The 24,195-nt window shown below is 45.8% G+C and overlaps 10 protein-coding genes across 10 annotated transcripts; 3 read left to right on the top strand and 7 right to left on the bottom strand.

The window, feature by feature from the left end:
- Positions 1–2,273: 2,273 nt before the first annotated feature.
- On the bottom strand, positions 2,274–3,755 carry AGABI2DRAFT_121403 (hypothetical protein; the record flags this gene model as incomplete). The annotated part of the gene is made up of 1 exon (XM_006455419.1): positions 2,274–3,755. One exon carries the CDS (start codon positions 3,753–3,755, stop codon positions 2,274–2,276), a length of 1,482 nt encoding a protein of 493 aa, XP_006455482.1.
- A 754-nt stretch (positions 3,756–4,509) lies between these two features.
- AGABI2DRAFT_209951 (hypothetical protein) lies at positions 4,510–5,816 on the bottom strand. The gene is made up of 6 exons (XM_006455418.1): positions 5,778–5,816; positions 5,491–5,708; positions 5,383–5,425; positions 5,223–5,332; positions 4,824–5,045; positions 4,510–4,757 (listed from the first exon to the last, which is right to left on the bottom strand). Exons 2-6 carry the CDS (start codon positions 5,705–5,707, stop codon positions 4,735–4,737), a joined length of 615 nt encoding a protein of 204 aa, XP_006455481.1. The 5' UTR covers position 5,708; positions 5,778–5,816; the 3' UTR covers positions 4,510–4,734.
- A 363-nt stretch (positions 5,817–6,179) lies between these two features.
- AGABI2DRAFT_209947 (hypothetical protein) lies at positions 6,180–6,996 on the bottom strand (the record flags this gene model as incomplete). The annotated part of the gene is made up of 5 exons (XM_006455417.1): positions 6,705–6,996; positions 6,592–6,649; positions 6,435–6,536; positions 6,310–6,379; positions 6,180–6,257 (listed from the first exon to the last, which is right to left on the bottom strand). The coding sequence occupies exons 1-5, from the start codon at positions 6,967–6,969 to the stop codon at positions 6,180–6,182; spliced, it is 573 nt and encodes a 190-aa protein (XP_006455480.1). The 5' UTR covers positions 6,970–6,996.
- A 1,139-nt stretch (positions 6,997–8,135) lies between these two features.
- On the top strand, positions 8,136–10,089 carry AGABI2DRAFT_209944 (hypothetical protein; the record flags this gene model as incomplete). Its single annotated transcript, XM_006455416.1, has 13 exons — positions 8,136–8,474; positions 8,584–8,700; positions 8,754–8,914; positions 8,968–8,988; positions 9,042–9,084; positions 9,142–9,181; positions 9,235–9,350; positions 9,405–9,418; positions 9,472–9,529; positions 9,584–9,667; positions 9,731–9,779; positions 9,839–9,906; positions 9,964–10,089. 13 exons carry the CDS (start codon positions 8,136–8,138, stop codon positions 10,087–10,089), a joined length of 1,236 nt encoding a protein of 411 aa, XP_006455479.1.
- A 1,931-nt stretch (positions 10,090–12,020) lies between these two features.
- AGABI2DRAFT_194995 (hypothetical protein) lies at positions 12,021–13,256 on the top strand. The gene is made up of 5 exons (XM_006455415.1): positions 12,021–12,505; positions 12,614–12,671; positions 12,735–12,836; positions 12,887–12,956; positions 13,011–13,256. The coding sequence occupies exons 1-5, from the start codon at positions 12,211–12,213 to the stop codon at positions 13,086–13,088; spliced, it is 603 nt and encodes a 200-aa protein (XP_006455478.1). The 5' UTR covers positions 12,021–12,210; the 3' UTR covers positions 13,089–13,256.
- A 343-nt stretch (positions 13,257–13,599) lies between these two features.
- Positions 13,600–14,920, top strand: AGABI2DRAFT_194994 (hypothetical protein). The gene is made up of 7 exons (XM_006455414.1): positions 13,600–13,821; positions 13,882–13,905; positions 13,958–14,050; positions 14,110–14,265; positions 14,323–14,339; positions 14,393–14,651; positions 14,716–14,920. The coding sequence occupies exons 1-7, from the start codon at positions 13,621–13,623 to the stop codon at positions 14,890–14,892; spliced, it is 927 nt and encodes a 308-aa protein (XP_006455477.1). The 5' UTR covers positions 13,600–13,620; the 3' UTR covers positions 14,893–14,920.
- Positions 14,921–16,356: 1,436 nt separating this feature from the next.
- Positions 16,357–17,964, bottom strand: AGABI2DRAFT_121398 (hypothetical protein; the record flags this gene model as incomplete). Its single annotated transcript, XM_006455413.1, has 1 exon — positions 16,357–17,964. The coding sequence occupies one exon, from the start codon at positions 17,962–17,964 to the stop codon at positions 16,357–16,359; it is 1,608 nt and encodes a 535-aa protein (XP_006455476.1).
- Positions 17,965–18,511: 547 nt separating this feature from the next.
- AGABI2DRAFT_180518 (hypothetical protein) lies at positions 18,512–19,538 on the bottom strand. Its single transcript, XM_006455412.1, has one exon. It carries the CDS (start codon positions 19,460–19,462, stop codon positions 18,569–18,571), a length of 894 nt encoding a protein of 297 aa, XP_006455475.1. The 5' UTR covers positions 19,463–19,538; the 3' UTR covers positions 18,512–18,568.
- Positions 19,539–19,782: 244 nt separating this feature from the next.
- Positions 19,783–20,144, bottom strand: AGABI2DRAFT_194993 (hypothetical protein). The gene has a single exon (XM_006455411.1). It carries the CDS (start codon positions 20,131–20,133, stop codon positions 19,960–19,962), a length of 174 nt encoding a protein of 57 aa, XP_006455474.1. The 5' UTR covers positions 20,134–20,144; the 3' UTR covers positions 19,783–19,959.
- A 551-nt stretch (positions 20,145–20,695) lies between these two features.
- On the bottom strand, positions 20,696–22,309 carry AGABI2DRAFT_121396 (hypothetical protein; the record flags this gene model as incomplete). The annotated part of the gene is made up of 1 exon (XM_006455410.1): positions 20,696–22,309. One exon carries the CDS (start codon positions 22,307–22,309, stop codon positions 20,696–20,698), a length of 1,614 nt encoding a protein of 537 aa, XP_006455473.1.
- Positions 22,310–24,195: the final 1,886 nt, after the last annotated feature.

Here is a 24,195-nt window from a genome sequence, read left to right as displayed (position 1 = left end):
GATTGTCGGGGACTACAATTTGAAACACATCAATTTGGAGCAGGCGCCTCCTACCGATTTAATCGGCATCGCAGAAAAATTTCAAGTCAGCAGGCCCACAAGTGGCTGTATCCTTATTCTCAAGATCTCCGAATGGAATTACATATTGTTGCCCTCTAGTCGACTCAGCCTGTCGTCTCTGTAAACTTCCTCAAATTAACAGGGAACGCTGTAAATGATAGAGAGCCAAGCCCGGATGACTCGGTAATTCCATATTATATCAGTAACGTGACCCGAATGTGCAAGAACGGCTATACAGATCAACCGGAGATTTCTCATTCGCTGACTAGATACCCTATCAAGCAAGTACACCTGCTTATTGTCAACCCTGGATTTGAAATTGTGTATATAGTTGTTCTAGTGGGGTAGAAATGAAATGCTTCTCCCACTAGCTTAAATCCCATCCTCCTGACGCTACAAACTGGAAGTTTTTCTGGTGACACGCTACTTGGCAACGATGCAATGACATGGCTTGAAATGAACCGTATTGGATCTCCTCGTAAGCGAAGAGGGCCTCGATGGTTAAGAATGGTTAATCACCAGTTAGTGACAGTTGGGGCTTGGACAGTTTTGGTGCTAGAATTCTTATGGCACTTTGAGGAAGAACTGCGCCACATCTGGGCGTGAGTCCATGGTTTTTGAATTTTAAATATCGACTGATGCGTAGAACTAGGGCACCATACAATGCTGTGAAGGTTTTCTACCTTGTTTGTCGATACCTCCCGTTAGTTTCTCAACTGTACGTTCCAGTGATTTTTTGTCCCTCCTCCCAGGAGTCCCATTCACTCGTGCTTGAAGAGCGAATATACTCTTGGTACCCGTCGTACTTGGATCATCGCCGGCAACCTCGAAAGCGTGCAGGGCGTGGTTAATCTTCCAATATGGCACAACGTTGATCATGGGAGCACTTCTACAAGGAGTTCTCTTACTTCGACGTAAGTATAGATCCACTCCCTCTCGAAAGATACTAACTTGAGCGATCGGTTTCGCAGTTTGTGCCCTCTACCTTCATACACCGAGAATACGGGTGATATCGCTCCTCATGTTTTTCGCACAAAGAACAATTTCTATCACTGTTTTCCTCAATTTCGCGTTAAATCAGGCCATCTTCGACTCCAAATGTTCTTGTCAAGTTTCAATCACTAATATATTAGATTCGTATGTTGGTTCCTTGAATCGTGTTTGTGGTGTGCTTAGCCTAGATCAGGACCAGCTTTCTTTTAGTTCAAACTATCATATGGTACCTGACCTGGCGAGGGACCAGATCATTGGCACAACAGTCAACTAATACCGTCCGCTATATTCCTCTACTTCATATTTTGCTTCGTGATGGTAGCATAGCCTGGGCGGCCATTCTACGTAAGTTGTCTATCGAATTGTTCTTCTCTAAGGAGCTGAATATGTGTATTTTTTTGGTAGTGGCATTTGCGATAATCATACCTTATATCACGATCCTCAGGGTCGATATACACATCGTGTTTGCGTGGGTGCCATTCAGACCAGCTCTTTAACCTTTTTCCCCATGTCATTCATAGGTGGCCAATTACCATAATGTCGGTTACGGTGAGTATGCTTTCCCTTGAAGTTCATTGGATATTGAATCATGTCAGTCATGTCGGCTTATCCTCAATACTTTACGCGTCAAACCGCGACCAAACTACGGTTCTTTTGAGATCGACACTCAAATACTCGAAGATCGTGACAGCACATGGGACACAACGACTACCATTCATACTTCTTCGGAAATGCCCCAGAGCCGTAGAAACGTGAATCCGAATGAGGGGACAAACACTATCACATGAGATATTGGATAGCAAGAAAAGCTTCTAAGCTACTAGCTCCGAAGGATTAATTTTTATTGGAAACGATATACATACAACCAAAATGTATATTATCACGATACATATGTACCAGCGTAATGTCAAAGTTAAAATGGGTGGTTGTGCAAGCGCCAAGTGACCAGAGGCATCTGGATAGATAAGTGTGAAGTAAATAGCGTCAAGTTTGCGAATAACAATAAAAAGAAAAGGAGAAAATAAATCAAAAAATGGATACATTGTCCTGAGTTCATGAGTCCAAAAGAACGAAATTTGAATCCTATCAGATTAAAAGCCTGAACATCGTGTACCGTACATTGAGCGTCCAAATAATCAATGGTTTCGTTGCATCCATCGTTGATAAATAATAAGCGAAGGGAAAGAAGTTGCATTGAGCAGCACAAAGCACAAAAATCTCTACCAATTCACTGTGATCGATTTCCATAGTCCTTTCATGCTATGGGACTTCTTCATCGGGATAACACGATCACGTTTCATATCAGCTTCATTCAAAGACTCTGATGAAGATGATTCAGAACTCGAAGACCGAGAAAACTTCTCAAGTCCAAGTTTGATTTCGTTATAGCGACGTGCAGTTCCTTCGTCATTACTCCCCTTCCTCTTTTCGTTGGATCCGCAACGGTCGTCCTTCGATTGTTGGTTGATGGAAGTATGGTATAGGGAGTTGAAAGATTTGGTAGTGCGATGCCTAAGAAGCTCGAATCGCGCGAACTTATTTTTCTTCGACGAGATGGCAGCGGTGATCCTTTGTGATTGTGATTCTCGTTCATCTAGATCCTTCAACCCAGACAAAGAACCACCGGATTCGTCTCCTTCAACGATGGTCGTGATAGTCGTCGAGGAATCCGTGCGGGCGACGACGACAGGAGTCGAGGTCATTAGGAGTATATCTGAAGGAGCGATCGAACTCTCGTCTGAACACAAACTCGAAGCATAGGATCTAGTCAAGGTCGGAGTAGTAACGCCCGAGCTGTCTTGCGACACATCCTTAGGATTAGCATCAAGAGTTGATGGTACTGGAGATGCCAATGACGAAGAAGATGTGCTATCCATCGAGCGAAGTACTCCTGCACTTGGAGCACCTGTGTTCAAACTCGACCTCGACGAATGATATGACAATTTCTTGTACTTTTTTGCAGACACAGGAAGTACCACGCCAGAAGCTGCAAGTCCCAAACGAGTGAACTTAGGCGTAACCTGATATGTATTGGCGGTAAACCAAGAATTGTCCCTTGGATCGCGAGTACGGGCGGGCGCAATTATACACTGGTGGTCGAGCTGTTGTTCTGGAATAGGGATGATAGGTTTGTGTCGAATAGTAGGATAGCCATGTACAGATTTGGGACGTTGAAGGGCAACAGGTGGGGGTGCCAATGGTTCTTTCTCGTTCTTATTACCCATATCACATGTAGTAGGGTAATAGTGATAACGGGGTGACACCGAGGACGCCGATCGACTCTGGAGCAAAGGCGAGGATAGAGGTGGTAGTGGATGCAAAGGTGGCACCATTTCTGAATTTCTTCTTTTGGCGATCAGCGACAAAGAACGCTTTGATGGTTTCGCAAATGGCGATGATATCGATACATGAGAGAAGCGTTCTTGAGCACACTCAACTCCCTTAGGCCCGGCATGCCTTAAACGGGGTGGAGGAGTAATTAACGTAGCCAAATTCGGTGTAGAAAGAACCCGCGAAGGACCAGGAAGGTGGGACAGTTGATTCTTCTCTTCGTCCACTTCTTCGATGGGTTCATCAATTCGAAAGGCTGGACCTGCAAGTGGGGAAGGACGCAATGGTCTACGTCCAGTTGCATACATTGAATGTCGATGGCCCAGAAAACGCGGAGAAGTTGGCGTAGATGGAAAATCGGACAGTGACATTCGTCGACCGACAGCTGGAATGTAGCCTATGTCGCTAATCTGAGAAGAAACAAGGAGTCGCGACTTTAAGCCTCGGAGAAGACACACAATCAACATGTTTCATGCTCACTAAAGGCTCGTCTATTTGCTTAGGAGATAAAGCAGTCATGACAGACCGGTAAGGAAGCGAAAGCCAGGGTTGCCTTTACAGGACAAGCCTTTATGTCTGTATGCCGGAGCACGTTCAAACCGGGGGACAGACGCGAAGCGCGCTAGAATCCAGAAGTCGACTAGAAAGAACGAGTGACCCGAATTGATAACGACAATGTCGGAGGTGAAGTATCAGTAGCCTCGGTTTTCCGACTCTAAAAGCGAGTCAGTTCTGAGCTTCAAGTCCTCGTCCGGTAGAGAGTGCTTCGAAAGTTGGTTTCGGAGATGTTGGAAGGAAGAGAAAGCGAGATACATTCCTGGAGATAAGAATAGGAGGAGAACAACCAAGGCGGTGGTGAGTCGTGACACCAAGTTCTTCACCTAACTCGGTAACGGACCAATCGGATCGTTCGCCACCTAAAAATGAATTGTGCCTTTACATATTTTTAAGTACGGCGTAGAGGTACGCCCGCGAGCCTCAGTGAAAGCATCTTGAGCATATCAACTCACAAATCCGAGTTAGTTTGGTGCAACATGCCAATCTTCAGTTCGTCGGCATCCAACGCATTTAATGCCGAGATGGCAGCAGCTTCGTATACGTCCTACAGCCTCTTTCGATAAAGCTAACGAAGAAATGGGTTGCGTGGTATTCGGATGAAGCATACAAACGAAAAGATTAGTGTCTAAGATAAGCTAGCCTAGTGGCGGACTTTTTGAACCTACGACGGGATCCACACACCATTACCAAGATCGCCATCATACTATAGTTTCGACGGCTCTAATACCTTGGTGAAATTCAACCACTGGAGGTGATGTGTATAGGCAAATATAGGATACGCAATTTCCAGTCTCAATGCTTCGTGGGTTTTTTACCTGCGGAAATAGAACAAAAAAGCGTGAGTACAGAAGGATTCGTAGAATCCGAAGACGGCGACTCACCATCAACGAACATATTCCTCGTTGCCGATGGAAGAACAGCCGTCATACCATCCAATTCCTTGGTCAGCTTCACTTGACACCCTAGTCGACTAGTCTCCGTGAGACCAAAAGCCATATCCAACATATCATTCTCATCGTCTTCAGGCTCTGGAAGCTTATCATAGACGTCAGGAGTAAGGATTACATGGCACGTCGAACAAGCAAGAGATTTTTCGCAGGCCCCTGAGGATCCGAGAAGCAACATAATCCCGATCAAGGGAACGGAGGGGTTTGCGGGAAGGGGGTAACACAATGATGATTGATTGGTGGTCGTCCGTGAGGAGTGGAAATATACAAAGTAGAAGGCGGACCAAGCGTAAGAATTTGTTGGGGAAAGGGGAGGAATTAAACACGTCGTACCTTCTAGATCAATGTCATACTCGTGTGCTACGTCTAACAAGTCGTCGCCCTCATTACCTTCCACCGTCTTGATCAAGGTTCCCTTGGAATCTTTAAAATGGACCTTAATCCTGACATGGTTGAGGCCGTGATGGAGAACGCGAATCCAGATCATACTCACCCTGTGCCTGGAGCTGGCCTGTCAATTCCACCATGTCTTGCGGCTATAAACACGAAAGGAAATTCATTGTTAGGGTGCTAGCTGATGCAAAACTAGGATGGAACGCACCAGAAGTCGCGTGTAGTGACCGGCTGTGAGCGGATAAAAACGAGTCCCGCCTGGGGGAAAACCGGCTTTTTTCCGACCGCGGAGGTAGATATGGTGTGTTTCGCAACAGATTCACCGCTGAACCATGTATTCTTTTCTGCCCGCCGAAAACTAGTCCTCTGTCACAAATTGACACTGCTCTGAAAAGGCAATTTGTTCGTAAACACAGTCCAGTCATCCTGGAGTGATACAAGTGTGAAACTAAGGTTTAGTGGGCAGTTCTCGCTGAAATTTCGAAAAGAACATACGATTTGCAGTCTTGCAGATGCGAAAAATTTGTGGTTCAGCAACTCGGAAGAGGTCATCGTTCGAATCCAGCCGCTGACTAATACTATGCCTTTCCCCACCAGATCCCGTGACAGGAAGATCCACGTGTATTGACGCGCAAAGGGGAAAGATACATAACTCTTAGGGAGAAAGCTTGCATTGACAATCTCATACAGGCAGGCTTGAATGAAACGATCCTGCATTGCTAAGCTAGGCTCCGAACTTGAACTTTTCCTCGTGTTGAGATTTCGCTTGCATAAATTGTTGATGCGCGATTCCTTGATTGATCCGGCGAGCGCTATAAAAAGACCACAACGATCTGACGAGGTATCAACGTTTGATATTTATTTAACGCGCATTAGCGATATCTAGTAAACAGTGGCTTAAAGCCTCGAAACATCGGGTTCCATTGTAGTCAAAAGTCCGGAGCAAATCATTCGACCTGACTCCTTCTCATAGATCTACGGAAGTCAGATTGAGTCCGCACCAAGTTTTGAGCTGAAAATAACGAACCTCGCATTTTGCAGTTCTAATCCGTTTTCCCACACCAAAACATGCACTCTTGATGCGAAGGCAGTCTCCCCTGTGGGCGATGTATCTGGTGAATAAGGCGAAATTTACCCATCTGTCCTACTCACAGGTGAGCGGGAGAATGAAATGTCACGTTCAGAGACTGGGAAATTCCTGTAGTGATAAGGCCGCGATCAAGACCAAAAATTACGACCGATCCATTGCCACAGCTAATAAAGAAGACATAACCGTTAGTGACATTCAAATTTTAAGAGACAAGCTTACATGTCAATCAAATAGGCCAAGCATGCACCATGGAACGTGTTCGCTCCGTTGAGCATATCTAGTTTCAACGATGTCAACAATTGCGTACAGTCCTCTCATCATTCATCATGTACCTTCCGTCACAACTATTTCTCCAAGTGTAATTGCCTCCGCCCTCCCATTCCTCTCAGTGTTTTTGTGGATACTGTACTCTATCCACTTTACTGACCGTCCAAGTTTATAGCCAAATCTACTTGGGGTCGAGACGCCCATATTCAAATATACATTCAAACTCTGTTGTTTGATGTGATCTGGTAAGTTGCCACCGATTTCCGAAATATCGCCCTCATCGGCAAGGCTAGCAGGGTCGAGCCACACTTTGCGCTGTGGAGAAGACATGGAAACGGGACAATGCACGAGATTGAGCCAAGTGAGGTAGCGGAGATTGGTCAAGGATTCACTGTTATTTCAGTGAAGATGGGAACGGTTGGTGTAGGGGATGTCTGTAACACTACGAAAGTCCACACGCTATTTTCTCAAATATGAATTTTCAAATCATCTAGTGTCACCCACTACCTCCCACTACTTGATCATGAGGATGTACATACGGGCTTTAGGGGCTGTTCGGACGGTGACCCATGGTCGGGCACTGGGCTTTAAGCGTACTGTGCCCGAGGACTACTACTGATCACTAAGATTATATGGATCAATATGATTTCTTTTTATGAGTTGCTTGACAATTTTTTTGTATTTTATCAGCTCCTTATGAAAGTCGCCAACTAGGGGTGCACCTGGAAGCCGCGGGCTTAAGCCTCGTTCGGCTTCACCCGACCCGTCATTTCGAGCATGGGTGACCATCAAGATGATCACTGGATACTAGGCCGAGATGATGGCCAGCAACACAAGTTCGCGACAAATAAAGCCTTTTGCGATTTCCATTCAATCTCTGTTACTGATAAAATTCGTTTGCAGCCGTTACTCTAGATGATGACGTAGACAATCACGTAGTTCGGCCAAAGGAAGTTGACAGATCCTTGAATTTCCTAGATATGGATTTTCAAAATATCTAGGGTCCCTAGATTCCTGCGGAGGAACTCGATGTTGCGGTAGATATATTCAAGTAATTCAACGTGTGAGAAGTTCAAACTCTGTTCCTCGGCTTAAGTAAGCTTCCCGAGGGCGGAGGCACGTGTTGTTGGGCCAAGTCACTTCATGATCATCTTTGTGGCTTTCGGTCTTCTGCACTGTGAAGAGTACATTTACAACTCGACAATCACGACTTGGCTTTCCAACATTCAGGATCTCTACATCCCATTCATCCTTTTGAAACTCAGCGCTCAACCATAAAGCCGAAGCCCCGACAATCATATGGATATCATAGCTTGTGTCGTGTCATTGGAACTGAAACGAAATTGATACCCCACAGCCTTCTTCTCGGGGTCTCACCGAAGCCCGACTGGTGGCTGTCGTAGGCTGTTATATAAGCTTTTTGGCTTTTCAAATTCACAAACCTCTCCGTCTCAAATCTTGTTGCACACTCCACATCATTCCCGCCTCTCTAACTCATGGTCTGGTTTCAAGTATTCAAGGATGGCCCAGAATATGAGGCCCGCAAGCGCAGGAAAGCGTTCTCGCCTCCTAATGTCTCTCTTAAACGTTTGCACGATGCTGTGCCTCATCATTTGCTCGAGAAGTCGACGCTGAAAAGTATCTATTATATCGTGGTCCATGTTTCTATCACAGTTTTCTTGTATCTTTCTGCGCGACGAATTAGTCCTGTCCTCGATACACTGGCAGAGGTGACGGCGTATCCTCTCGTGGTGAACTGTTTAATACGACCGCTCGCTTGGCTTTTTTTCTGGGCTTGGCAGGGCATGTTTTTTGCTGGATTATGGACCTTAGGTGTGTACAATTGTTTATCAATTAACTTTAAACCAACGTTATTTCTTCCAGGACACGAGGCGAGTTTACAATACGGTAGTAACCTTGTGCACGCATTTAATCAGAATCTAGGCTGGACATGATGCTTTATCTCCGAAACATTGGGTCAACGCTGTGATCGGAATGACACTTCATACGTTCGTTCTGACACCCTTTTATTCCTGGAGAGCGACACATCGCTCACATCATGTAAGCCTTGATCCTGTGTCTCGGAGAATGATCATGAATAAAAACAACCTCAGAAAGCTACGAATAATTTGGAACGCGACGAGACCTTCATTCCTGTCACACGTAGAAGTTTGAAGCTGCCTGATGGACGCGTAGCTGTCAGAATGGATTATGCCAAAATCCTTGAGGAAACTCCGGCTTTCACACTTTTCAAACTTTCTATTCGGCAATTTCTGTGAGTCGAGCTACCATGTGATTGAATCTTAACATTTAAAAAATGATTCTCAGCGGCTTTCAACTATATTTATTGTGATTGTTGCATCACTCGACTTTGAACTGGAACATCGCTAATTTATATATAGACACAACCGAAAGGGTAATCCGAAATATCCGCCATGGACAAACGTGAGATATAATGTTCCTTCAACAATTCTTTTCTCGGGTAACTCACGACCATAATAGCATTATGACCCGAATTCACTGCTCTTTCGCCCTGAAGAAAGTACGCCGTCCGACATAACCGGACGAGTCAATTGACAGGATTGATTGTTACAGAACATCTAATCATGATTTCCGATGTTGCGATCTTATCAATGTTATCTCTCCTGGTTTACTTCGCTCGAGCTTTTGGCTGGGCACCTCTTTGGCGTTATTACTTGATGCCTTGGCTTGTAAGTTCTCTTAGCTTGAAGTTGAGAGACATTTCACTTAAATCCTCAATTTAGTTTGCGCATAACTGGTAATTATATTTCTTGCTGACTTATGTCAGCATTCGGGCTCATCGTAATGTAGGATGGTGATGTTCACCTACCTGCAACATTGTGATCCCTCAATCCCATATTATCGCAAAGTATGCTGTGCCACAACTCGCTTCTCCCAGAGTCACTGACCATTAATCTGACAGAACGAGTGGACATTTGCTCGCGGAGCCCTAGCAACGGTGGATAGACCCATTTTTGGTTGGGTTGGCCGCTATGTTCTACACAATGTGTGTGAAGCATTTAAATCCCAAGTGCAACGTGCTCACTGACTTTTGGCCAAATCTCTATAGGTCAATACAGATCATATTGCTCATCATTTCTTCTCCTCCGTGCCTTTCTGTATGACATCTCATCTCATCTCGATATCTAACTCCAGAGAACTCAAATTGATATCATAGATAATCTCCCAAAGGTCACGGAAGCGATCAAACCGGTCCTTGGGGAGTATTATAACTATGATTCCACGGTGAGATTAGAACTTTTCTCTCCCACGAAGCCAACAATCTGATTTTCGGTTGACAAGCCCGTGTTATATGCCCTGTGGAGGTCGTTCACACAATGTGTTTTTGTGGAAGATGAAGGCGATGTCATCTTTTTCAAGAATTGGTACGGCGAAGCGATTTTGGAACCAATCAATAAGGTCAACTAGATGTATCAAAGATACGATTCTTCTTTTGTGCAATTGTAGATATATAATCCTCGCTTGATCTTCTCTTTTACCTTTCCCACCTTCTGTACGTTTGCAGTTGTGGATGAATCACCATAATGCACTTTGGGAAAAGTGTGGCGCAGATGAATTGCATGTCCTTTCGCACGATTCGGTTGGTGATTGTGGCTTGACTGTGAGAACGACTCTGACGTTGACCTGTTACTTTACTCTGATAAATACAAACTCCGGACTATTTGCTCTGACAGTACAGACTCCGAACTAGACCCACGTTTTGAAGGCACCTAAATTCATCAGTCAATGTCCCACTTGGCGCATTAAACCTTCAGTCCTAAATCCGTAGTCTTGAAGTCTAGGCTTTGCGAGGCCCAACCCGAATACTGATGCTCCCGCGGAAAAACTTTCTAACTCCACAGTCTAAGCTCAAGGTCAGCCGTCGCTGCTTGAAGCTAGGCGCTTATACTAGTAGGGCGATAGCTAAAATGACCGGATATCAAATGTCGTAAAGAAACGCGAGAGCGAAGAAAGCCCAGAAGGTACTAATATTGATTTATGCTTATCAAAAGCTTGAGTCTCCCAGACCCCCTAGGTTACATAGCAATTAGTGCGTTCTTCGTGGGTGTTTTAGAGTTTAGCGATGGTGTGAGAGTGACATCCGAGGGTTACACGTGTACTCAAGGAAGAACTCGGGGAATCAGTGAGATCTCTCTTCCTTTTGGCGACTCTTCGATGACTACAGGTGTGCTTCTTCCTTTGCACGGTAACATGCACCCAACGGCGGCCCGTCACGAGTCTCTCGTATCGATCCGCAGAAAATCCACCTTTAGATCACCTGTTGGTGTTCTATGCTGCGATTCGTGCTACGCAACGTGGATTCTAGGGCCGTCCGGCACCTCCGAGCTGCAGCTCGTTGCCGACCAAAATTCTTTCCCACGGTATGAAATCGACCAACTTCAAGGCCGTTCGGCAACGATAGTGCACAGAAAAAACATTTTGTTCCCCGTAACATTTGCTTAGGCAAAAGGCAACTTGCGGCAATGGCTAACTCCTACCCTCTGGAGTCACCGACTCGGAGCATAGGAATCAGAATAGATTTAACAAAAAACATGAGGAAAATGGACCCGGGCTGCCACAATCCAGTCATAGAAATATCGTCTTCAATCAGTAAACTTGTGCGCTGATTGCTAGTAGTGACTACGTATACATTTCTTATCAGAGGAAATTCCTTTAAGGAATTTTACCAAGGGATGTTGCAGAGAGTTAGTCTCCGCGGGCTTGCTCGGTCGACAGCTCCAGACAGCCCCTCTCTGGGACCGTTTATATTTAGAGACCCTAAATTATCTCCAAAAGAATATTGCCGAGATGCCGCAGGGAGTTTGAAGTGAGGGGGGGGCCTAGATTCCTTCGTTTACGAAGGCCTCTGGACTGCTTCAGAGATGCCTCCTTCCTTGAAGATAACGGATCAATATGATTTCTCCTTTGCGCTTTGGCAAGATGATGACGTGGTTCATCGGCCAACGTTCTACACAATCAACTGGGTTTATGTGACCAACCATGCAGGTCGCTAACGGCTTTGGGAGCTTCGGCGTCGGGCATTATTGCAGCAACGAGAGACCCTGCACTGCGGGGCGGTGTTTTATCGGTGGATCTGATGAGAGGTGTAGCCTACCTCAGCGCATTGTGTTCGAGCACTGTTTTTTTGTGTAGTTCGAGTACGTCTAAAATACACCCTACGTGGAGTTCTTAATAAAATAAAATAAAATAATAAAAAACCTGGGTTTGTGTGACATGTGTGACCAAGGTCGAGAAACCGTAGGACAAATGGTTCCTGAGTCTCAATCCGATTTCAAAAGTCGACCGACTTTGAACTCGGAGTTGCCGTACGGAGCCTTAGGAGGCTTCTGACGCACAGAATCATGTTCAGTCACCAAGCGGTCCTATTAGCAGGTTCCTAACGCGTGTGTGAGCCGGGCTTTTTACTTATCTGAGACAACTCCTTTTCCACACATCATCCTTATTCCGCCTTCCGCTTTTCTTCCTTCTCTCACCTTGGACGAGTATTATCCCCTCTGTCGCTCTCTACCCTCGCTTGTCTGTCTTAGAATGCCCCAGCACACACAACAATCGACGAAGACGACCTCCGCACAGCCCAAGGTTTGGGTCGATCCTGCCTCCCTACCTAACCATGGGGATATTTCGGACATTGGCGGAAATGCAGACGATTATATCAAACAGTTGAATATCAATACTTATATCTCGTATGGCGTCGGGAGTGAAGACACTTTTGGGTATAAAGTTGGGAAATCAGTCAGGTTTGTGGATATTAGCCTTCACAGGAATGAAGTGAGGAATGGGAAAACTGAGGCGACAACGGTTGCAGAAATCATGGTGACGAAAGGTCTGTGTGTATTTCTTTAATCTGAGAATGAGGGAGTGGGAAGGGAGACGGTGGCGGCGGCGTTGCAAACTCAAGTTACCGAATAACCGAACGCTGATTCACACATAGATATGCTCAATGGATCCGGCATGTTACACGGTGGTTGCGTGGCTTACCTGGTAGACAAGTAAGTTATGACAACGTTTCGAGTGCCAAGGATAAAGTTGCTGATTTATCCTGATATTTTCAGTTGTTGTAGTACTCCTTTGGTCGTGCTCGGCCTTGCGCAGAATGTGAACGGAGTCGGTGTTACACAGTCCATGAATGTTTTCTTTCACTCTCCTGCCCCCATGTGAGTTTCATGGACCTGTTTTTTTCATATTGACCTAATACATTATACAGTGGAACATGCCTTCGTATTACTAGTATGTCCATTGCTTTGGGAGGAAGAGTAATGACATCTCGATGCGAGGTTCGCCCCATTCGAACTTTGCATCATGCGAGGGACTGACTTTGCCTTATATAGATTACCGACAAAGATTCGGGTAGAATGGTCGCCTCCGCATTCTTGAATAAGATGCAACCCGCACTGTCCAAACTCTGAGATCCATCACCGGTTTGTGTCGCTGTCGGCCACTTGGAGATATATATTGCTTGTATTTGATACTCATTTAACCACGGACACCCTAGTCAACAGTTTGTGTACTTATACTTATTACTGATCTGTGTCTAAAACTCTTTCATCCTCAATGCGTTTTTAAAGTTGAAGCTGAAGCCCGGTGGAATTTTTGTGGAAGAGCCGGCTTTCAAGTGGCGCTGGAGGTGTGAGCAAAGTGTTATTTAGTGACTTCATCGAAACCGTGTCGATAATAAGCTTGGCTTTTCCCAAGAAGTAGTGTGATACTATAGCCGGACCACCTGCCTCCCCTTCCATCGAACGAACTCCCAACCTTATATTCAACGTTCCGAGGAAGAGGTCATTTTATTCGGCACATTGCCCCCGAATCTGTGTCCAAACTCCAAACTCCAACATTCCAACTCTGACGGCATCAAACTTAAAGAGAAATAGCCTGAGAGTGAATTCGGCGAAATTACCTTTTCCCTCATACAGCGAACTACTCTAGACGCCTCAGCATATGGATTTCCTTGAGAGCGACGCTATTGTGGCGGAAGCAGTCTCTGTATTGAGAAGAGAGTTGGCCAAACTGAGTGCCAGAGAAGTGGCGCTCAACGACGCATTGTTGGTGAAATCTCAGGCAGAGAAACGCTTGATAGCATGCACGGGGTTGAGGGAGGAAGTTGATAAGCTGAAAAGGAAGAAGAAGGAAGTTAAGCAGGTAGGTATAAACTTCCCTCGTTTGTAATATTGTATAGTTGACTCACTTACTACTACCCAGCATATGAAAGAGCAGGAGTCCATCGTAAGCATAACTTTGCATCAAGGTGAAGCACACGTATAATGACATCCTATAGAACCCGAACCAACTCGACTCGCTGCAAGCAAAGATAGATAAAAGTACCGCGAAAGCGAAAAGATACCAAGGTCTTAAATCTGACATTCAAAAGGTGACGGACACTTCTTCCTCCGATTCCTTCCCTTTATCGTTGATTACTACGAATTACAGGAGATCGAAACTCTGCAGCAGAATCTACGAGAACCACCGAAACCATTACTGTATGAACAAATCCTAGCCGGTTACCCTAGCGTATCGCGACCCGGCAAGCACGAGCTGGAGCCAGTAGGAAAGGACTGGCAAAGTTTGGAGGAAATTCTAAACTTCGTACGCCTCAGTCTTTGATCTCCATCTTCAAGCATGTGCTAATACATTCCACCTCAGAATGAATACACGGAGAAGTGTGTCATACGGCCTTATATCCACAATGACGAAATATTGACGCTTTTACTAGACAAATTCCTGAGAGCGTTCTTCTTCCCTACAGTATTGGATGGTATCCACCTCATGCTGTGGTTTTTGCACCTACCATCACATTCAATGAAAGAACAAGGAGATGGATTCCGTTCTCTTTATCACATGGATATGACGGGAAATCGTATCATCTCTTTGTCTCGAATTGTTCCTCCATTTTCTACAGGGGCATCTACAAATTTCGACGCATACAAAACCATAAATGCAGTGACATTCGACAGGCCAAAGGTTTTGATGGGGTGCGTTCCGCCTTTCATAAATTTCTATAGTATGAATTGTAAAGACAGATTACCTCCCACAAAGTGCGTGGACCAAATTTTAGATTTCACCAACTTCGCTTCATCTACGAAAGATGATTGGAAATATTTGGAGTACTTGTTTTTGGACGATGTCCTCCCTTTAGAGTGCATGGTCCTTCAATGCCTTGGATTTGACCGTGATCTGTATGAAAATCTGATTCAGCAATATCGCTCCAAATGAGGCCTCTTCGTATGCCAGTAATGGTGGCGATTAGAGCTTGTAAACTGTTTAGTGTACTCAGCGAACCCCAAAATTCTCACTACATTTCAATTGAAAAAGCATACTTCACGTTCGAACTACACGTGTCTTAGAGGGTCGAATAATCGAAAATACACCTGCAACATCGAGAGATACGCGAACTCGACTATCAGTCTATGTCACCGTATTTCTTACTATGTACGTGACGGTCTCCAGGACAGCCTGAGTCTTCTCCTTGGCACAAGCCATAGGAACTTACATGGTCATTGGCTATGTTTCAGTTTATACCGTCTGAACAGACGACTCTTGCTACTGTTACAGAGGCCAACCGTCCATGAATCTATCAGAATCAGCATTAGCATTAGACTACTCCCAGAATACGCCGGGCATATATTGAAGTATAATAGAAGCTAACCTTGATTATAGGATTTCGAGAAGCGCAAATTATGCTCGTAAGCTTCAAGTTTTTTTCCCAGAACAAAACTTGCTCCTCTATTCGCTTGAAGTCATCGAAGATTGACTCCTGGCCAGGGTCAGAGATTGAGGGACTAGTACGTAGTGAACTTGTCACTCGAAAAATTATGACAGGACTGACAAATTTCAAGCTCCCCTACAACATGGCTGGGATCGCGCTCTCCGACGATTTCACGAATGCGCCCTGCTCTTCGGTGCACAAAAGCACGATAAGCAAACTATATCATGATCGTGTGCTTCCCCTAGAATGTATGGGACTGCAATGTGTTGGATTTAAGCAGGAATTCTACGAAAGTCTCGTGGCTCGTCATCATTCGAACTTGCCGGCGAAGAGAAGGAGGCAGTCAGAGAATGTAATCGAACGCAGTGCAGATAAGAAGACCAGGAGGTGACTACACCTGCTTCGACTGGGACGCCGCGTTACTAGTGTTATTCCAGGTAGAAATATGAGTTGCTTGTCACATCAAGCAACCGACAACACCTCTCGGTGTGTCGTCGGTCAATGTAGAGGTATCATGGTAAAAACTGGTAAAAACAGATCTAGCCAACTGAGTCCACACCGACACAGACGAAGATCAAATCAACAAGCTGAACGCCTCATATCGTTTGAATAGATTGACAACGGAAGTTGCCGGCGCCCACATCCGGCAGAGCGGCACGAAACATGAGCTGCACGCTTGGCTTGGGCGGCCGTAACTTCGCATAACTCGTTTGCTATATGGAACGCCATAAGTTTAATAAATTTTTTTCAAAACAATGAAAAGCAGATACATCTACAAACCTCTCCTTTCTCTTAGAGGCACATGCAACGCGATCCATCGAAACTCTGAACGAAATAACCGCGTATTCATGCTGTTTGCTTTCAAGACAGGAAAAATCCTTCCTTCGAGCTATCATTATCACCCTACATAGTACAACTTGTCCTTATCCTACACCCTTTTTTGAATCCACGCTTCTCCATGCTCCTCATTTTCAGGCTCTCTTCCCACTATCCAATGATTCTAATTTGATCGCACCAAAACTGTCCATTTCGAAAACGCCATCGAAGCGAAAGCGAATCCTTCGCAATGGAACCCGAATCCTCGCTCTGTGTTTGCAAAACGCCTTCAACTCATCGAAAGATATCACATCCCCCCACGGATACTTCTCTTTAAATCCTGTATTGCAATCAAAATCGATCGTTTGTAATAGAGGCAACAATGGTTCTGTTGTGTCACCTATCACTTCACCGGCGGCGGGTATTAGGCGTTCGCAAAGCCGCTCCCACAATTGTCGACTCATGTTTCCCATGAAACGGAGATTCCGACAGGGAATCAAGAAATCTATTAAATGATCCAAATGATCGTTTGAAAAGGCGTGGTGGCGGTGGGTTTCGGCGAGCTCAACATATGTGCTTATGGGCCGAATGAGGTCCAGGAGAGCCGGAAAAATAAAAGATCGGGACCTGTCATGCACGTCATATGTGCTGTCTTCGCCATGTCGATGAAAATCGACAGAGAAGTGATTCAAGTACTCGGTGGTGACGGATTTGAATGGCTTGCGCGAGAAAATGTCCGCTCTTAAAGGGCTGGAATCTATCATGATCATAGAATCACATATGCGTAGCCTTGAGGTATCAGTCACGAGTACTGAAAGAAACCGCTTGATGTGGGGCAACACAACTTTCGCGCCTTCCTCTTCTGAGATTTCGAATTCGAGTTTCGCATGGCTGTGACATGTGATGCAGCTCCAGCGACATTTGGGGGAGAGATTAATGCGATCAAGAAACGACGCGCAATAAGGAAGGAGCTCCGAGAAGACAAATTTCTTGACACCAAGGGTGAAACGACTGCCGGTGTGTGAATGGTCACAGGTCATTTCAAATGCAGCCGAGAACTCGAGGCTCTCCAAGTTTGGGAGGTTTTGAAGGATTTCAATGCAGCGGTCCGGACATAAACGAGAGGGAGGGAAACATATTTTAAGATGTGTGAGGGTATTTCCAACGGTCCTGAGGTCGTTCCAATCAGCCATATAACAAGAAGTGAGGGAAAGGCGCTCGAGAATGGGAGTTGCTAGGCCAGGAAATTGAACCGGAAGACTTCCTGGCCGGTGTGTAAAGTGGCCCTGGGGCTCTGTATCCCGAATGTGGAATTCCAAGCAGAGACGCCGCAACTGAGGCCAAGAACCAGGCTCGGAAGGCCAGGCGGAGAGGTAATTTGGAATAGTTTCCGCTTGAAATTCAAGCCGCATATCATATCTTCGGAGTCGCAGGTGCATTCCGGATTGCATTTGAAGTTGGATATCATGGACAGGCCGCCCTTGTTGTGACGTATGGGAGTCATCCTTGAATTCAATTGAAAACGGCTCAGAATGCTTAAGCACCAGGTCCCTCCACGACACGCAAGGATGATAAGGGTCGATAGCAAACCTCCATAGTTCAGGGGTCGAGAGAACGATAGACCGCCAACGACTGCAGACTTGGGATGCTGCTATGGTGTCCTGTAGAGGCTCTCGGGTATCTGAGGGAAGATCCTGCCAGTAGTGGGCGTTTATGCGACAAATGCGGACCACGAGCTCAAAGGGGAGACTGACGAAGGACATGCTCGTCACACTGTCACAGGACTGAAAATTTTCTTTTTTTTCCGGGGTTCATGTGAGTCCGAGACTTTATGAGTTGGCTATGGAGCGCCTGTGCGTAATTTAACAGATTGTTCACCCCTAGGGAAGTGCATCTAAGCAATCCTCTAGAAGGGTCTGTGGGACTCCGACATCTGTCAAAAAAATCACTAAATGTCCGTGAAAACGGATTCCTAAGTCGAGACGAAACAAGGTTGATAGTCACAACAAAGCATTAATACCAAACCACTTGTATGACATGGGTTACTGGTACATAGTTTATATACAATAGCTAAATGAATTTTATACGTAAACGAGTCATATATGATGTAAGAAAATACTTAAGATCGGTTCATAACACTTTAAGCTTTAATCCCAGCACGTTCTTTGGGTTCTCCTGTAGAGTATGGTAAAAGACCAATGGGATGCAAGAGTGACGGGCAAGAGTGCAGAAAGTCTGAGAGAGCAGATTCTATTACATAGAGGCTAAGAAACCTGATAAGTATTTACAGGATCCGTGGGATTGAACTTTGAAGGTAGTCCCTCAAAATCTTGCTTTCGATCAAATAATGCCCTAAAGCTCAAGCACTCACTCCTCGTCTTCTTCCTCCTCGTCTTCGTCGTCTTCGTCGTCGTCTTCTTCCGACGTCCAGTCCCATGACGCCGGTTCTGCCCCGATTGTACCAGAGCTATCTATCTCCAAGATACCTTGGTACATATCAATCCTCTCCAAAGGCATACCGATCTTCGCTCTGTGTTTGCAGAGTGCCTCCAAATCATCGAATGAGATAATATCCGCCCATCGCGGCCCTTGCATAACAGCAACATTACGGTCAAAGTCGATCATTCGTAGTACAGGAAACAACGACCCTGTTGAGGCGCTATTGGCGGTGGGTGATAGGTATCTACAAAGCCTCTCCCACCATGGACCAGTCACGCCTAGCATGAACCGAACATTCTGACATTGAGTCAGGAATTCGAAGAAAAGGTCCCAAGCATCCGGTAAGAGGAATCCAGCGTGGCGAGACTCGATAATTTCAATAGTAGAGGTGAGGGGCCGAGCAAGATCAAGGAGACCGGGAAAAACGCTATCCTTGGTAACGTCGTGGCTGAGGTTAAAGATGAGGGAGAAGAAGTTGGAGTAATGGGTGATTATCGGTAGGGATTCTTCACGCCAGAGACAGGGTGGTCCTAGGGGGCCGGACTGGATGTGGAGAAAGTTGTGGGATATGGTTAAGTGCGGGCTGTCGATCACAATTTGCGAAAGAAGCCGCTTAACGTGGAACAAAACAGGTTTCACATCACCGCCTTCGTGATGGTCCGGATCTTTGAAACATACGATTTCGCTCGTGCGACACTTGGATGAAAGGTTGATCTGATTGAGAAATGACGCGCAGGCATTAACAGTGTCGTTCAGGATGAATTTCTTGATGCCAAGGGTCAAGCCATCAGTAGAACCTGTATGATTGCAGTCGCTTTCCATCGTGTTCGAGAGGTGGAGTGTCTCCAAGTTTGGGAGGATTTGTAGAATTTTGATCCAATGATCAGGACATAAGCGAGAGGGACTTCGAGGACAAAAGATTTTGAGGTATGTAAGAGTTTGTCCAATAGACCTGAGCCCGTACCAGTCGGGCATATAGCAATAAGCGAGGTCAAGGTGCTCGAGGACAGGAGTTGCTAGGCCGGGAAGATGGTCAGGGAGACAGAGCGAGTCGGAATCTGAATCTGGACGATGGTCGAAAGGTTCCGTGTTTAAGTGTAAGCAAAGGTGCTGCAACTGAGGCCATGAATCGGGCTCGGAAGGCCAGGCAGCAGCGTAATTCAGGATAGTTTCTGCTGTGCTATAGGGTTGGAATTTATATTTTCGGAGACGCCTGTGCATTCCGGACTGCATTTCAAGATGGGTATCATAAAAGCGTTCACGGCCTTTGAAAGCGAAGAACGAATCCATGAATTCAATTGAAAGAGGCTCTGACCGCTTCAACAGTAGGTCCCTCCACGAAGCGCATGGGTGATGAGGGTCAATAAATACTCTCCACAACTCGGGTGCGGATAGGATACCAGAGCGCCAGTGGCGACAGACTTGAGATGCGGATATTGTGTCCTGTAAAGGAGCAGGAATGCCCAAGGCAGGACAGCACCGTTCGTAAGCATTTATGCGGCAGATACACGCCAGCAGCTCGAAGGGTAGACTCGCAAGAGACATGTTTGTCACAGTCACAATGTCTGGTTGGTTATTGTCCTCCGGTAATGATGGCCTTGTTGCGGCCGGTGATTTCCATGACGGAAACTGCATATCCCTGAAATCCGATCACCCAAGAGTACAGACATCCATACCCACACTAAAGGAGCGATACCATCTCTAGCAACTTCTTGCTAATAAGGTGTTCTCTCTCGCTTTGATCCAATAGATTCCGAGTTTCATATTCTACTTCCTAGACAATACTTCATAACCTACTCAAGCGATTATTGATCAGCATCCTCGTCCCATGGTGCTCAGCTCCCTCTTCCAACGCCCAGTTCCATCACCGCAGTTCCGACTTGGTACCACCAGAGCTGTCTATTTCCAACACGCCCCAATGCATACCAATTCCTTCCAACGGGACGCCAATAAACATCGAAAATATTGAGGCTATGAAACGATAGACAAACTACAAGACATCTTAGCTATGGTATTTGGCTTCGAGACGGTCCTTGAAAGTCGTTCCTCAATTCATCATTGTCCTACGGGTCCCGCATTCTCGCCCTCGCCGTCCTCTCCCGCCTCTTCTTCTTCGAACAGATTCGAATCGATGTCACCGGAGCTGTTTATCTCGAAAGCGCCTTGGTACTCGATACTAATCCTTTCCAGTGGGGCGCCAATACTCGCTCTATGTTTGCAGAATGCCTTCAAGTCATCGAATGGTATGATAACCGCCCACCCAGGGCCCTCTCCAATAAACACTCTGTGTTCAAAGCCAAGGGCTCGTAGCTTAGGAAACAAAGGTTTTGTTGTGTCGCTCATTGCGCCATCAACGGCGGGTAATAGACGACTACAAAGCCTCTTCCACCACGAATAAGACACGCCCTGCATGAAACAAACATTCTGACACTGAACCAGGAATTCAAAAAGGAGGTCACATGCTTCTGGTATGAGGTATTCCGTGTGTTGAGTTTCAATAATTTCAGTAATCGAGCTGAGGGGCCGAACGAGGTCGAGGAGACCGGGGAAAACGATCGCTTCGACAACAGCCTCGCTAAGTGAAAATTCGACAGAAAACTTGGTGGAGTAATCAGTGATTAATGGTTGACATTTTCTGTGTGAATAGCTGGGCGGTCCTAAAGGGCGGCCATCGATTTGTAAAAAACTGTGGGATATGATTATGCGTGGGGCATCAACAACGATCTGTGAAAGGAACCTCTCCATGTGGAACAAAACATCCTTTGCATCGTCCTTCACCGTGGCCTCGAAAGCTAAATCCCGCCAACACGTGATGTCAGTCTGGCAACACTCTTGTGAAAGGTTGATCCGACTGCAAAATGACGTGCATGCATGAACAAAGTCGTATAGGCAGAATTCCTTAACACCAAGGGTGAGTCGATTGCTGGAATGTGGGTGGTTGCAGTGTGTATCCATTGCCTTTATGAGGCGGAGGGTCTTCAAGTGAGGAAGGTCTCGCAGTACCTCAATCCAACGATCGGGACATAAACTCGAGGGAGGCCAAAAAATTCTGAGGATTGTGAGGGTTCTTCCCATGGTCACGAGTCTGTACCAATCGGACATATAGCAATAAGCGAGGTTAAGGTGCTCGAGAATGGGTGTTGCTAAGCCCGGGAAGTTATCCGGGAGACTTAGTGAATCATCCCGAGCGCCATGGCGTCCGAAATAAGCAGCATCAAAAAGCAAGCGGAGGTGCTGCAATTCAGGCCACGAATTAGGTTCAGAAGGCCAAGCAGAAGAGTGACTTGGAATACTCTCTGCTCTGCAATAGGGCTGAAATTTATATTTTCGGAGTCGCATGTGCATTCCAGATTGCATTTCAAGATGGGTATCATAATGACGTTGACCACCTTCGCACGAGAAGCATGAATCCATGAATTCGATAGAAAGAGGTTCTGACCGCTTCAACAACAGGTCCCTCCACTGTGCGCATGGATGATAAGGATCGATAAACACTCTCCACAATTCGGGTGCGGATATGATACCAGAGCGCCAGCTGTGACAGACTTGGGATGCAGATATCGTGTCCCGTAGAGGTCCTGGAATACTGAGGGAGGGATTGCACTGCTTGTAAGCATTTATGCGGCAGATGCGCGCTAGGAGCTCGAAGGGTAGACTCGCAAAAGACATGTTTGTCACACTGTCACAATATCTGTTTCCTCTGACGATCATGCATGCTGATGACCTCCTGAGCGCCTGACGAATTACCTGGAGCCGACGAAACTAATTGATATAATAACAAGTATAGTTAGGTTAGGTTGCTTCCTTGCCTCAGAGTCAGGGTGACTGAAGTCTACCGTACCTGCAACACCACGACCACTCCGAGTTAGGTTTGCTTATGGGATAAGTATGATAATATTAATGCTAGAGATAAAGACATCAAGCTTTACTCGTGAGTCAAATCAGTTAGCTCAACGTCCACTGTCGTGAACTCAATGCTCAATGGACCGTCCGGACGACTCAGACCACGCAAATTAAGTATCGTCCTACACGTCTATCCCGGCCTTGAGAAAGGGTGCTAGGTAAGCAAAGGTAGCCGAACTTACCAAAACAGACACCAAGGAACATAGAAGGCTGTGAAACGGTGTAAATTCAGCTAGTCCATCACAAGTTCAACACGCCTTACCAGTACACAATATGGCCAACCTGCTTTACCATCAAAGAATAAGGTACAGTCGAAATAAATAGACCTATAAAACACGAGGTTATGTGAAAAATCACAAGCGGGTGAAATGGTTCCGTTGCCTACAACACATCGCGAGAAAAGACCATGAAGTATCTCGCATGACTATGCGCAAGATTGGATTGGTAGACCAGCCACAGCGTAAGGCATCTCTGTATTTGTTGGCCGTTAGACCCCAAAGAATGCATTGATCAAGTATGCACAAGACGCTAACAATGACCGAAAGTGAGAACATGAAAAATAAATGCGGCCGATTACACGAACCTGAAAGATAATGTCCTTCTTGAGTCGGGTGATTCCACCATTATGCAATTCGAGTCGAGCTTCAGCACAGGAACCGAGTCGTATCCGATCAAAAGCAGAAGAGTTGTGTAGACTAGGAACCAACAGAGGAGAAAACCAGCGACCTTTTTGCTGCGTTCGTATAGTGCATAAACTATACCAGATTACTCAACCGCTGGGGTACCACATGCAAGTCTTATCATACCTCTTAACATCAAGATCAGTTGAAGATTGAGTAACAACAGGCCTATAGCGCTTGTCTGGAAGCCAAACCACTTATGACAGCTCATCACCTGTTTCTCGAGGATATAAGGGTGAGTGGCGACCAGATTGATACTAGGTTCCAGACTTAGTTAAATGTGTATTGTGCTAGGGAAACTCACATTTGGGTAGCTAGCGCACAATAACGAGCAAGAAAGAACATTATCTTCAAGACCCAATCACTACTCCTGCTTGTCGAAAAGGATATCAGTGAGTTTTGAATGATACAAGTCGTAACGAGCAGCACCGACCGCCAGATACGGTTCACTTCTTTGTCCCATGTTATTACTTGATCATAAACGAGCAGCACCAAACCAGCAACTAGAAAGAAATTATTGACCGTCAGCGAGATACAAGAGATACTTGAGCATGGTCGCTGACTGTTCGTGTACTGTCTGATCTGAGCAGCAGACATGTCGTGAGGAATCGTCGAGGAGAATCGGTTCTCGATTAAAAAGCTTTATCCTGCCAAGAATCTTGGGCTTCACGACGCCACTAGACTCGGGTCGCGTCTAGTTCTACGATACAATAGAGAACATTTGAATGATTACGTGCAGTGGCAACCGTGCTCCGGATCACGAGAGGATCATGCTTCCACCTGCTTATGGGATGAGATAAAAAGAGTATCTATCCAGTCTTGAGGGCACCAAGGATGAATTGGCAGAGGAACGGAGTATGAACTTTTAGATTAGAGTATCACCAATTTAGACTATTTCGAGGGCCGCGAGCTTGACTCTCGCAAAGCCCGTATCTAACAATTTCGCAACTACACCTTTGGGCTCCCTACAAG

This window comes from Agaricus bisporus (assembly GCF_000300575.1).
Source record: "Agaricus bisporus var. bisporus H97 unplaced genomic scaffold AGABI2scaffold_10, whole genome shotgun sequence".
NCBI classification, from domain to species: Eukaryota; Fungi; Basidiomycota; class Agaricomycetes; order Agaricales; family Agaricaceae; genus Agaricus; species Agaricus bisporus.
Note: the sequence above shows the minus strand (reverse complement) of the source record. Positions and strands in the feature narration are given on the sequence as shown.

Coding starts and splice junctions, on each gene's coding strand:
- AGABI2DRAFT_180518 (XM_006455412.1), bottom strand. CDS start 19,462: ATGGAAAGCGACTGCAATCATACAGGTTCTACTGATGGCTTGACCCTT.
- AGABI2DRAFT_194994 (XM_006455414.1), top strand. CDS start 13,621: ATGGATTTCCTTGAGAGCGACGCTATTGTGGCGGAAGCAGTCTCTGTA. Junction 14,051..14,109: donor TTAAATCTGACATTCAAAAG/GTGACGGACACT, acceptor TACGAATTACAG/GAGATCGAAACTCTGCAGCA. Junction 14,652..14,715: donor AGGCCAAAGGTTTTGATGGG/GTGCGTTCCGCC, acceptor CCTCCCACAAAG/TGCGTGGACCAAATTTTAGA.
- AGABI2DRAFT_194995 (XM_006455415.1), top strand. CDS start 12,211: ATGCCCCAGCACACACAACAATCGACGAAGACGACCTCCGCACAGCCC. Junction 12,837..12,886: donor TTTCACTCTCCTGCCCCCAT/GTGAGTTTCATG, acceptor TACATTATACAG/TGGAACATGCCTTCGTATTA. Junction 12,957..13,010: donor TAATGACATCTCGATGCGAG/GTTCGCCCCATT, acceptor TGCCTTATATAG/ATTACCGACAAAGATTCGGG.
- AGABI2DRAFT_194993 (XM_006455411.1), bottom strand. CDS start 20,133: ATGCTTACGAACGGTGCTGTCCTGCCTTGGGCATTCCTGCTCCTTTAC.
- AGABI2DRAFT_209951 (XM_006455418.1), bottom strand. CDS start 5,707: ATGACTGGACTGTGTTTACGAACAAATTGCCTTTTCAGAGCAGTGTCA. Junction 5,426..5,490: donor GTCACTACACGCGACTTCTG/GTGCGTTCCATC, acceptor TCGTGTTTATAG/CCGCAAGACATGGTGGAATT. Junction 5,333..5,382: donor AGGCCAGCTCCAGGCACAGG/GTGAGTATGATC, acceptor CAACCATGTCAG/GATTAAGGTCCATTTTAAAG.